At 44.8% G+C, this 13437-nt stretch overlaps 1 protein-coding gene across 1 annotated transcript in view; it reads right to left on the bottom strand.

Annotated features, from left to right (window-relative positions):
• The window catches only part of MRAP2 (melanocortin 2 receptor accessory protein 2), a 206950-nt gene that overhangs the window by 75951 nt on the left and 117562 nt on the right, over nt 1-13437 (bottom strand). The window contains exon 3 of the mRNA XM_075338423.1: nt 2545-2644. Coding sequence (XP_075194538.1) covers nt 2545-2644 — 100 coding nt within the window. The remainder of the gene's footprint in view (nt 1-2544; nt 2645-13437) is intronic.

The following is a 13437-nucleotide window of genomic DNA, read 5'->3' on the forward strand; positions in this document are numbered from 1 at the left end:
CATAGTACAGACTGACGCCTCAGAGGTCGGCCTGGGGGCAGTGCTGTCTCAGGTGGTTCAGGGGGAGGAACACCCCGTCACCTTCTTGAGTAGGAAGCTCACCCCTCCCGAGCGGAATTATAGCGTAGTGGAGAAGGAGTGCCTGGCGATCAAGTGGGCCTTGGAGTCCCTACGCTATTACCTGCTGGGACGGCAGTTTCGCTTGGTGACGGATCACTCTCCGCTGGTCTGGATGAGGTCCGCCAAGGAACGGAATGCCCGGGTTACCCAGTGGTTCCTTTCTCTGCAGAACTTCCGGTTTACGGTTGAACACCGGGCCGGTAGGTTGCAGGGCAACGCCGATGCCTTGTCCCGCGGCCCGTGTTTGATGGCGGGAGTTCAACCCCGCACGCTTGAACTGAGGGGGGGGGGTATGTGAGACTGTGACCGGGGTTATCTATGACGGCCGGGATGTCTCGCCCCGGTTGTGCTCACTCCATGATAGAAAGTAAATCCACTCTAGGGTTAATGCTGTTTCCCTACAGGCTGAAGGAAGGGTTAAATAGAATCAGGAACAAGGGCAGGTGTGCCGGGTGTGGGGGAGTGAACAGAACTCCCTGAGCTCTCTGCTGGAGAGGCACATGTATATTGTTGTGGACTTTTGTTTGGATTAAAACCGTGTGCTGTGAACCTTAATGCCTGGATCCCGTGTCTTCTGCTGCGCAGCCGACCGTGCTACCTCACATTTGGTAAGATGCCAGGACTGTGTCATAGTCAAATGTGCCTGTGTTGTAAGCTCTGGTTGTGATTGCATGAGGTCGTCATATCAGTGAGCCAATTCGAATATACTAGTTTCTACCCCTATATGGTCCAATCATGTCCCACGACTTGGGAATCATATAGAACTGTATTATTGCTGCTTGTTGTTGTTATATTGCAGTACAATCACGTTTGCCATTTTTTTAAGTTTGTCCTGTCTCTTCCTGTAGCCCAGCTCTGATGTAAGTAACCCCTCCCTTCTTCATCAGTCAGTATTTGTAAGGCTGCATTCACACTGTGCTATTACCTACATTCACTAGTCCTGTCGGAGCTTACTTATGAACCCCTACTGCCTCTTGGTGTCCGCCTGCAGAAACCGTATACGCCCGAAAATGGTGCAAGACAGAACACATGGTGACTCTGTCTGCTCCATTGGAGTCAGTGGCCCATCCATCCGAAACCCATTTTGTGGGGGGTTCGGACAGAAGCCCTGATGGGACAAGTGAACATAGGTAATACGTTATTACTAATAACGCAATGTGAAAGGGCCCTAAGCCATCATTAATGGTTCATCTCTGTACATCCCTGGTTCAGAACTGTCTTTTCCCCCACTCCAGCTGTTGCAGATACTACTATTACTATTGTGCATTTTACAAGAATTCAGTCTGAGAATAAACTTCTTCAGGAAAATTCATACGTGCCTCTAAAATCAAGTTGACACTATCTGACGAAATTATTCATGCGAGTATTGTTTCAATGCAGACATACAAAGAAACATTGTCCAAACAGCCCCACACTTGCAATCTAATAATGGAGTCAAAATTAGTCCTGTATGATTGTAACATTAATCCTGGTCATCATTTTTCAGTAACAGCATTGTCCACTATAATTATGGTGCACCTCTATTACAAGTCTTAAGTGCGTTGTGTTCCATTCATATGTGTGTCACCACCACCACATGCCCCTGCTAAACCTCTGTTTTGGGATTATTACTAAATCCTAAGTACAAAAGTAGTTATTTTTGTTCATGTTCTCTTTATCTTTTCTTTTGAAACATTCTTTTAATTCAAAGCCTTTACAATATATCTTTATCCCACAAACCCAAACACTTAATCAACTCTTAACCTGCTCCTCTAACCACCACTGCCCCCTACGACCTCTCTCATCACTGCAGAAGACATGGTGGCACATTACAAGAACAAGATCGACCAAATCAGGCAAGTTTTCTCTTTACTGATTAACCAACAATGTATAACAGACCGTTGCCGTTTCCCCATAACTTTCCACCCCACAATCACTCAAGGAGACCTTGCTCATCTTCTTTCTAAATCCCATCTCACTACTTCTGCACTCGTCCCCATCCCACATGCCCCCAACATCACTACTATTCTTATCCCAGCCCTAACCCATCATTACCTTTTGGTACATGCCACAATCAGACTGATCCTGAAGAAACCATCCCTGTACCCAAACTCTACATCCAGCTATCATCCCATATCGCTGCTTTTGTTCACCTCAAAATTCCTCAAATAGCCTGTCCCTACTGAACTATTAGGTCTTCCTCTTTTCCTTTACCCGTGTGAGCGTGTTTATGATCATAACAGAGCCATTCTAAAAAACAGTATGACACAAAGTATGTAAGCCACTAGTAGTGGAAAGTGTTGGGATATCCTCCAAATAAATACATACAAAGCCCAAATGAGATCTAAATGTTGTGAGGAATTTGGTTTTAATTGAAAAGGGAAAATTATGTTAAATATTAAAGTGCCATAAGTTATACAATACAATATATTGAAAAGAGCTTACTCTTGATGTGGAGCTCCTGTCTTGGTCAACAAGGTCAAAACAAAAAACATAAAAATAACAAACACTGCTAGGCCAACCCAGAATCCAATCACTATAGAGTCTGTAAAGAGAAATAAACTGAAGATAATATAAAGGTTAACAACAATCGATTTCATATTGTAATATAAAAGTGCATCTCAATAAATTAAAATATCCTCAAAAAGTTAATTTATTTCTGTAATTCAATGCAAAAAGGGAAACGAATATATTATATAGAGTCATTACACACAGAGTGATCTATTTCAAGTGTTTATTTCTGTTAATGTTGATGATTATGGCTTACAGCCAATGAAAACCCAAAAGTCATAGGCTGCAGCGGTCAGGTGACTTGAACTGCAGGCAATACAAGCTGCAGCGATCCTTTGTCCCATAGAACGGTGACATAATTAATGCTGCATAGACCACAGGACAGCCTGCACTGGATCCAGGAGGGTGACAGCAGGTGAATACAATTTATTTTGTTACTTTTTACAGAATCTAGCCTCCAGGTGATGAGCACCTTTTGTGTGGACAATCCCTTTAATAAATTTTAAATCTTCATCTTCCTTGCTCCTGACAGCTCTAGTGTTGCATTCCCTGATGCTTCTGTTTACAGTGGCTGTAGACATCAAAGCCCAGGTGCCCCGTGTGACCGCTGCAGACAATCACTGGCTTCATACTCTTGAGCAGTATACCACTGATAAGCTGCAAAACACAGGGTATCCAGGTTGTGCCATCTCCAGCCAATGTTAATAGTAGCATAGGAGACAGCACTGAAGCTGCAGCAGATAGAAGGGAGGCAGGACTGTTGTGTTCTATTTAGTTGGTAACTATGGAACTTATTTATTGTTTAGATTTGGTAGTTGTGCCCTAAATTAGTAATAAACAGTACAATCTATATGCTTACATCACTTTGTTGTGGTAAAAAGAAAGATTGGGGGCAGAAAGATTTCTTGCACAGGGACCCTCTGCAGTCTGTGTCCACCCCTGGAGTAGAAGGATGGTCACAGTTCTCGTGGCGTAGCCAAAGGTGGATACGAACACCCCTCCCCAGTTATGCTCATTGCATCCTAAGGCACAGGACTGTTCCACTTTCCAAGATGTTTTGCACATGTTGCGCTCCCCTCTGCTGGAATGCGGAATTGTTGGGCAAGTGAAAACCCACTCACCCCTACATAGTGGATTCTGCCCTGCTTCCATGTACTCTGCCCTTGCCCTGAGGACTTTGCGCCTTTGCCCGCAAGAACTTTGCCCCATGGAACTTTACCTACATCCAGTGCTTTTGGGCAGTGTTGTACACCAGGGACTCACATCTGCAGAGAGGGAGGGATTAGAAGAGGGTCTGGGACTGTTGTGCGCTGTTCTAGAAATGGGCAGGCACATACTGACGATACTGCCAACAGAGAAAGGACTGTCACCTGGGGGTGGCCTGTTTTACTTGTTTTAAAGTTTTTTACTAAAAATTAACTGTATGTGCATAGCAAACTTGTGGTCAAGGACAACCACATTTAAGTGGGGAGGCATGTAGGAAGTGATAAAGTTCACATCCACTCTTATCGTGTTATGCTGTTCCCCTGTGTAACAAAGACTGTATTAATGTATTAGTCAGATAACTATTAGATAAGGATATAGGCCTTAATAGGAGTAGCAGTGCTAGACACTTGCTGGTATGGAGAGACCTCAGAGTCAAGAGGGGAGGAGTGATAGATAGCCAGTGGTTGGTTAGAGAGACAGGCCTGGAGAGAAATCAGTTCTGCAGGAGGGTCAAGGACTAAAGACGTGGCATGGAGTAAGGACCGACCACACCTCCCTGATGAAGGCTTTCAAAAAAGTCTGTGAAACCTCTGTTAGGAGTCTCGACACAGAAACTAACCAGATATTCCTCCGGGAAGGACCTAGCCAAGAAGGCTTTGGCTGAAACACATGTTGGTGTGGCTCAACAGTGGTGAACAATGGCGTATTTACCCCTATTTTGCTTATTTATAAATGCATTATGCCTGTCTTTCATTCCATATAATTTATGGTTAAGCAGTCTGTATATATGCTTTTACCATCTAGACTATGGCTATATAATTCGTTAGGGACGTATTACCATTTGGTGTTTGCTGGACCTATCGATATAGAAAGGCCTTTATAATCTCTTTTATATATGTACATTATATATATATATATATATATATATATATATATATATATATATATATACAGTACAGAACAAAAGTTTGGACACACCTTCTCATCTCTAGAGCAACTGTTAAGAGGAGACTTTGTGCAGCAGGCCTTCGTGGTAAAATAGCTGCTAGGAAACCACTGCTAAGGACAGGCAACAAGCAGAATAGACTTGTTTGGGCTAAAGAACACAAGGAATGGACATTAGACCAGTGGAAATCTGTGCTTTGGTCTGATGAGTCCAAATTTGAGATCTTTGGATCCAACCACCGTGTCTTTGTTTTTGTAGAAAAGGTGAACGGATGGACTCTACATGCCTGGTTCTCACTGTGAAGCATGGAGGAGGAGGTGTGGGGGTGCTGTGCTGGTGATACTGTTGGGGATTTATTCAAAATTGAAGGAATACAGAGCCAGCATGGCTACGACAGCATCTTGCAGCGGCATGCTATTCCATCCGGTTTGCGTTTAGTTGGACCATCATTTATTTTTCAACAGGACAGAGACCCCAAACACACCTCCAGGCTGTGTAAGGGCTATTTGACTAAGAAGGAGAGTGATGGGGTGCTACGCCAGATGACCTGGCCTTCATAGTCACTAGACCTGAACCCAATCAAGATGGTTTGGGGTGAGCTGGACTGCAGAATGAAGGCAAAAGGGCCAACAAGTGCTAAGCATCTCTGGGAACTCCTTCAAGACTGTTGGAAAACCATTTCCAGTGACTACCTCTTGAAGCTCATCAAGAGAATGCCAAGAGTATGCAAAGCAGTAATCAAAGCAAAAGGTGGCTACTTTAAGGAACCTAGAATATAAGACATATTTTCAGTTGTTTCACATTTTTTTTAAGTATTTCATTCCACATGTTTTAAATCATAGTTTTGATCCCTTCAATGTCAATCTCCAATTTTCAGAGTCCTGAAAATAAAGAAAACTCTTTGAATGAGAAGGTGTGTCCAACCTTTTGGTCTGTACATATATATATATATATATATATATATATATATATATATATATATATATATATATATATATATATATATATATAGATATATATATATATATATATATATATTCTGCTTACCCTACACTCTGTTATGCCTTTGTGGTGCTTTATGCATTTTTTCATTGCTTTATTCCTTGCTATTTTTTAATATTTTATATGATTAATACAATATTTCTATATTAGTATCTTTTTGCCCTCTGGTTATTTTTTTGTTTCTTTGGTATTTGGCTCAATTAGCCTAGCTCCATTCATTATTTGGGAATTTTTTGATATTTTATCAATTTATATAAAAAATTCTAACCCTCACTGGCGATACGATTTTGGTGTTAATTAGACATGGCATGGAGTAACGGCCGATCAGGGAACCTGGAGGTATCCTAGTGAGATGCAGAGCCTACGACTTACCTGATGGACTTAGATAGTCAAGCGACTATTGAGTCATCAGGGCAAAGAAGCCGACAGTGGTGAGACTAGAGTGGGGGAACAGAGGCACAGGCCTGGCAGTTTGTGGATAAGAGGTCCAAGAGAGCGGGGATAGGCCAAGATGGAGTACCCCAAATAATAAGAGAAGCAGAACCGTAAGAGTGAGGCCATGTCTGTCATATCGGTGAGAAGGAAAATAAACTGTTAAAATTGTTTGCCAAAAGAACTGCAGTGTCAAGTGTCTCACTACTGAGTCAACGATGGGGACCAGCTGCGGGTTGATAGATACCACCCTGAAGAGAACAGTTAGGGCTACTTTGCACACTACGACATCGCAAGACGATTGTAGCGATGCCGAGAGCGATAGTCCCCGCCCCCCGTCGCACATGCGATATCTTGTGATAGCTGCCGTAGCGAACATTATTGCTACGGCAGCTTCACATGCACTTACCTGCCCTGCGACGTCGCTCTGGCCGGCGAACCGCCTCATTCCTAAGGAGGTGGGTTGTGCGGCGTCACAGTGACTTCACACGGCAGGCTGCCAATAGAAGCAGAGGGGCGGAGATGAGCGGGATGTAACCATCCCGCCCACCTCCTTCCTTCCTCATTGCAGCCGGGATGCAGGTAAGGAGATGTTCCTCGCTCCTGCGGCTTCATACACAGCGATGTGTGCTGCCTCAGGAACGAGGAACAACATTGTACTTGTCGCTGCAGCGACATTATGGAAATGCCCGATACTACACCGATCATACAATTTCGTCACTTTTGCGCTCGTTAATCGTAATAAAAACGATTCACATACTCCGATGTCGACAACGACGCCGGATATGCGTCACTTTCGATTTGACCCCACCGACATCGCAGCTGCGATGTCGTAGTGTGCAAAGTACCCCTTAGTGTTAGGGTGAGAACGCACTTTGCGTTTCCACCTGTGTTTTAGGTGCTTTTTAGGTCCGTTTTGAGAAGCACCTTTTTCATATGAAAAGGCATGCGTTTTGATTTCCCAGCAAAGTCTATGGAAAATGGGGATTTCTAGACCCCAGTTTGCGTTTAATTTGCATATTTTGTGGCAAAAACCATGCGTTCAAAGAAGCAACATGTCAATTGTTTTTGCCATCTTGGGTGCGTTTTGCTAACATTGAAGTCTATGAGAAATGTCAAAAACCAAGATTCCAGCAAATTTCTGCATTTTACCTGCTTTTCCAGTGCAGAAAACATGCGTTTTGGACTTCAAAACGCTTGCTTTTTGGACATCAATATAATGATTTTATATGTCCCTTTACACACACACATACTCCGACAATTAAAAATAAGAATTTTAATAAATTATTGCTATTTTTCCATTAAATATCGTATTACCGCTATAATTCCATTAAATTAATCTATTTTCATTATTTATCACAAAAATAAAGATTTGTTTCTTTTTTTCAAATTTTTTCATTGAGTTTGACTATTTAAACTTTATTTAGCAGTGTCATGATGTTCAAAACGCATCTATCAAAACACAGGTGGAAAAGCAGGTAAAAAGCGCTGAAAACGCATCTAAAACGCGATAAATACGCATGCGTTTTCAGCGCTAAAGTTCTGAAAAAGAAAACTTTGGCCAAATCAATTAAGCCCAAGATGTGCGTTTAGAACTGCAAGTAGGTGAACGCAAAGTGCGTTCTCACCCTTAAGGTACCGTCACACATAACGAGATCGCAGCTGAGTCACGGTTTCTGTGCCGCAGTAGCGATCCCGTTGGCAATCTTGTTATGTGACACCTACCAGCGATCAGGCCCCTGCTGTGAGATCTCTAGTGGTTGCAGAATGGTCCAGGCCATTTTCTTCAAAGGCGATGTCCTGCAGGACACATCGCTGTGTTTGACACTGTGTGACAGGGTCATAGTGACTGCTGAGATCGTTATACAGGTCGCTACTGCGACCTGTATCATTCCTGTATCGTTAGTAAGGTCTGACTGTGTGACATCTCACCTGCGACTTACCTGCGATCCTTATCAGTTTGCATCATTTTTGGGATCGCTGGTAAGTCGTTGTGTGTGACTGGGCGTTTACACACCCTGCCTGAAGTGATCCACACACCTTAGTAACTATAGGCTCTGCTCCTTGATGATAACTCATTTGAGTATCTCAGCATGCACTGGGGGTTCTCAAACAAAGCATAATCATAGAAGTAGTAGGGAAAAAAACAGTAATGGGGAAGGCTAATTAAAGCATATTAGAAAAAAAAGATTAGATTATGACATTAGATAGTGATTTAGGAGTAAAATAAAATTTAGTTTAGTGCCACCTCTTTAATCAACCAAAGCCAATAAGTATAGACCGCTAATCCTAGGCCACTGCTTTGTGCTAAAATTTGGCAGCCAACCCTTGATTAACATAAAGTGAATTCTCCCTTACTGTTACCATATTAGCTCTCTGCTCTGTGCTACAGAATTACTGTTTTTTATTATAGAAATCAATTACGTACCAACTGTAATAAAACAGTACAATATCCCTTTTGCCCCTCACTACTGATGATCGTTGCTAATATATTATCAGGAGGCTTGTTGTTCCTTTTTAGTTTATTTAGCAAATAAAAGAAAATCGAGATTAAAGGGAAAGTGCCGTTAATTTTTTTTTTCAATAACTGAAAAAATATGAAGTATTCATATTTTAATGTTTTGTTTAAATATTATCTTTTGTTTTTAATTGAGCAAAATATAAAAAATAATTTAAAAAGTTTGATATTTTCCATCCTTAAAAAGGTGGTTCACCCATTTTTTTTATTTTTTCTATGAGTGTAACTTACCATTATAGGCGTTTTCTGCATTGGCCTCTATTTGCAGTTCTGGCACTGAGCGGCGCTATCCTGCACGCTCAGTGCCGGTCACATGACCCCCTGGTGCTGTGGCCGCTAGTATCCTCTTACGTCCCGTCAAGTTTCGGGCTCTCAAACTTGACGGTTACGTCAGAGGATGCTGGCGCCACTCACAGTGATTAATTGGGCTGTGGGCGGTGACTACCGCACGTCACAGCCCAGCATCGAGGGGAGGATCCGGAGGATGGTACGGGACGTCGGTGTGGAGCGGTGAAGAGGGCTAAGCGTCCGGCAGATTGGTGAAGCACGGGGTGCCAGTGTGGAGTACAGGGGGGGTTTCTTTAGCTGCAATCCCCCCTGTCACGCAAGTATGTAATCTCACTCTCCACCCGCTGTGCTCAGCTGTCAGGAGAGCGGGCGGTGTCGGCAGTGTGATCATGTGCTCCTACCAGCAGCACAGGTGACCGGACGCTGCATGGGACCAATTTTCTCCACTCTGTCACCTGCACAACAAGTCCCAGAGTGGAGACAGTTAGTGGCATGTAGCATCCGGTCACCTGCACAACAAGTCCCAGAGTTAGTGACATGCTCTGGTCTGACACATAGTGTGCAATATGTCACTATCTTGCTCCACTCTGGGACTTGTTGTGCAGGTGAGAGTGGAGAAAATCGGTCCTATGCAGCAGAAGTCACAGAGTGGAGCAAGTTAGTGACATGCAGCACACTATGTATCAGGGCAGAGCATGTCACCGCTCTGCTCGGTCACCTGTTCTGCTGCATGGGACCAACTGTCTGCACTCTGTCACCTGCACAACAAGTCACAGAGTGGAGCAAGTTGGTGACAGAGCACCTCTCCCCCCACCTCTTTTCTCCCCCCCCTCTTCTCTTCACCCCTCCCCCTCTCTTCTCTCCCCCCACTTTCTCCCCCTCCCCTCTTCCCCCCCCCTCTTTCCCTCTGTCTCTTCCCTCTCTCTCTTCCCTCCCTCTCTCTCTTCCGTCCTCTCTCTTCCCTCCTTCTCTCTCTTTCCACCTCTCTCTCTCTTCCCTCCTTCTCTCTCTCTTCCCTCCCTCTCTCTTCCCTCCTTCCCTCTTTTCCCCTCCTCTCTCTTTTCCCTCCTCTCTCTTTTCCCTTCTCTCTCTTTTCCCTTCTCTCTCTTTTCCCTTCTCTCTCTTTTCCCTTCTCTCTCTCTTTTCCCTCTCTCTCTCTTTTCCCTCTCTCTCTCTTTTCCCTCCCTCTCTCTTTTCCCTCCCTCTCTCTCTCTTTTCCCCCCTCTCTCTTTTCCCCCCTCTCTCTCTTTTCCCCCCTCTCTCTCTTTTCCCCCCTCTCTCTCTTTTCCCCCCTCTCTCTCTTTTCCCCCCTCTCTCTCTTTTCCCCCCTCTCTCTCTTTTCCCCCCTCTCTCTCTTTTCCCCCTCTCTCTCTTTTCCCCCCTCTCTCTCTTTTCCCCCCTCTCTCTCTTTTCCCCCCCTCTCTCTTTTCCCCCCTCTCTCTCTTTTCCCCCCTCTCTCTCTTTTCCCCCCTCTCTCTCTTTTCCCCCCTCTCTCTCTTTTCCCCCCTCTCTCTCTTTTCCCCCCTCTCTCTCTTTTCCCCTCTCTCTCTTTTTCCCTCTCTCTCTTTTTCCCTCTCTCTCTCTTTTCCCCCTCTCTCTCTTTTCCCCCTCTCTCTCTCTCTTTTTCCCTCTCTCTCTCTTTTCCCTCTCTCTCTCTTTTCCCTCTCTCTCTCTCTTTTTCCCTCTCTCTCTCTCTCTTTTTCCCTCTCTCTCTCTTTTTCCCTCTCTCTCTCTCTTTTTCCCTCTCTCTCTCTCTTTTTCCCTCTCTCTCTCTCTCGTTTTCCCTCTCTCTCTCTCTTTTTCCCTCTCTCTCTCTTTTTCTCTCTCTCTCTTTTTCCCTCTCTCTCTCTCTTTTTCCCTCTCTCTCTCTCTTTTTCCCTCTCTCTCTCTCTTTTTCCCTCTCTCTCTTTTTCCCTCTCTCTCTCTCTTTTTCCCTCTCTCTCTCTCTTTTTCCCTCTCTCTCTCTCTTTTTCCCTCTCTCTCTCTTTTCCCCTCTCTCTCTCTCTCTTTTTCCCTCTCTCTCTCTTTTTCCCTCTCTCTCTCTTTTTCCCTCTCTCTCTCTTTTTCCCTCTCTCTCTCTTTTTCCCTCTCTCTCTCTCTTTTTCCCTCTCTCTCTCTCTTTTTCCCTCTCTCTCTCTTTTTCCCTCTCTCTCTCTTTTTCCCTCTCTCTCTCTCTTTTTCCCTCTCTCTCTTTTTCCCTCTCTCTCTCTTTTTCCCTCTCTCTCTCTTTTTCCCTCTCTCTCTCTTTTTCCCTCTCTCTCTCTCTCTTTTTCCCTCTCTCTCTCTCTTTTTCCCTCTCTCTCTCTCTTTTTCCCTCTCTCTCTCTCTTTTTCCCTCTCTCTCTCTCTTTTTCCCTCTCTCTCTCTTTTTCCCTCTCTCTCTCTTTTTCCCTCTCTCTCTCTCTTTTTCCCTCTCTCTCTCTCTTTTTTCCCTCTCTCTCTCTTTTTCCCTCTCTCTCTCTCTTTTTCCCTCTCTCTCTCTCTCTCTCTCTTTTTCCCTCTCTCTCTTTTTCCCTCTCTCTCTCTCTCTTTTTCCCTCTCTCTCTCTCTCTCTTTTTCCCTCTCTCTCTCTCTTTTTCCCTTCCTCTCTCTCTCTTTTTCCCCCTCTCTCTCTCTCTTTTTCCCCCTCTCTCTCTCTCTTTTTCCCTCTCTCTCTCTCTTTTTCCCTCTCTCTCTCTTTTTCCCTCTCTCTCTCTTTTTCCCTCTCTCTCTCTTTTTCCCTCTCTCTCTCTTTTTCCCTCTCTCTCTCTTTTTCCCTCTCTCTCTCTTTTTCCCTCTCTCTCTCTCTCTTTTTCCCTCTCTCTCTCTCTTTTTCCCTCTCTCTTTTCCTTCTCTCTCTCTCTCCTGGCATGGTCAGTACAGAAGTCTCTCGATCGTGGAGGGGTGAGAGGGAGTAATAAACATGGAGTCCCTAATGTGTCTGTGTATTTATTTCTAATAAAGTATTTTTCTCTGTGTGATGTCTTTTTTTTAACCCTTTATTGGAGATTCTTAATGGCCAGGTCAAACTTGGCCTGACATTAAGAATCTCGGGTTTTATACCAGCTGGTAAAGCATAGCTGGTATTAACCCCTTATTACCCAGGGTGCCCCCTGCCACCAGGGCCGCTGGAAGAGTTGGATACAGCGCCAGAAGATGGTGCTTCTATAAAAGCGCCATTTTCTGGGGCGGCTGTGGACTGCACTTCACAGCGGGGGGCCCAGAAAGCTCGGGCCACCCTGCGCTGCGGATTCCAATCCCCAGCTGCCTAGTTGTACCTGGCTGGACACAAAAAAATGAGCGAAGTCCACGTCATTTTTTTAAAAAAATTATTTCATGAAATTCATGAAATAATTAAAAATAAAAGGGCTTCCCTATATTTTTGGTTCCCAGCCGGGTACAAATAGGCAGCTGGGGGTTGAGGGCAGCCCGTACCTGCCTGCTGTACCTGGCTAGCGTACAAAAAATATGGCGAAGCCCACGTCATTTTTTTAAAAAAGTTTTTAGGCAAAAACCTTTATACAAAAAAAAGGCTTTCCTGGATTTTCCATTGCCAGTGAAGGTAACACCAAGCAGCGGGGGTTAGCAGCCAGTAGCTGCTTGGGTTACCCTTAGCAATAGAAAATGCAGCAGGAGCCCACACTTTTTTTTTACCCCTATGTCACGCAAGTATGTGATCTCACTCTCCACCCACTGTGCTCAGCTGTCAGGAGAGCCTGCGGTGTCGGCAGTGTGCTCATGTGCTCCTACCAGCTGCACAGGTGACCGGACGCTGCATGGGATCAAATTGCTCCACTCTGTCACCTGCACAAGTCCCAGAGTGGAGACAGTTAGTGACATGCTCTGCTCTGACATATAGTGTGCTATATGTCACTATCTTGCTCCACTCTGGGACTTGTTGTGCAGGTGAGAGTGGAGAAAATGGGTCCTATGCAGCAGAAGTCACAGAGTGGAGCAAGTTAGTGACATGCAGCACACTATGTGTCAGAGCAGAGCATGTCACCGCTCTGCTCGGTCACCTGTTCTGCTGCATGGGACCAACTGTCTGCACTCTGTCACCTGCACAACAAGTCACAGAGTGGAGCAAGTTGGTGACAGAGCACCTCTTCCCCCCCTCTTTTCTCACCCACTCTCTTCTCCCACCCCTCTTTTCTCCCCCCTCCCCTCTTCCCCTTCTTCCCCCCCCTCTTTTCCCTCTGTCTTTTCCCTCTCTCTCTTCCCTCCCTCTCTCTCTTCCTTCCTTCTCTCTCTCTTCCGTCCTCTCTCTCTTCTGTCCTCTTTCTCTTCCCTCCTTCTCTCTCTCTTCCCTTCCTCTCTCTCTCTTTTCCTCCCTCTCTCTCTTCCCTCCGTCTCTCTCTTTTCCCTCACTCTCTCTTTTCCCTCCCTCTCTCTCTTTTCCCTCTCTCTCTTTTCTCTCTCTCTTTTCCCTCTCTCTTTTCCCTCTCCCTCTCTCTTTT

Source organism: Anomaloglossus baeobatrachus, chromosome 3, assembly GCF_048569485.1.
Source record: "Anomaloglossus baeobatrachus isolate aAnoBae1 chromosome 3, aAnoBae1.hap1, whole genome shotgun sequence".
Taxonomy (NCBI): domain Eukaryota; kingdom Metazoa; phylum Chordata; class Amphibia; order Anura; family Aromobatidae; genus Anomaloglossus; species Anomaloglossus baeobatrachus.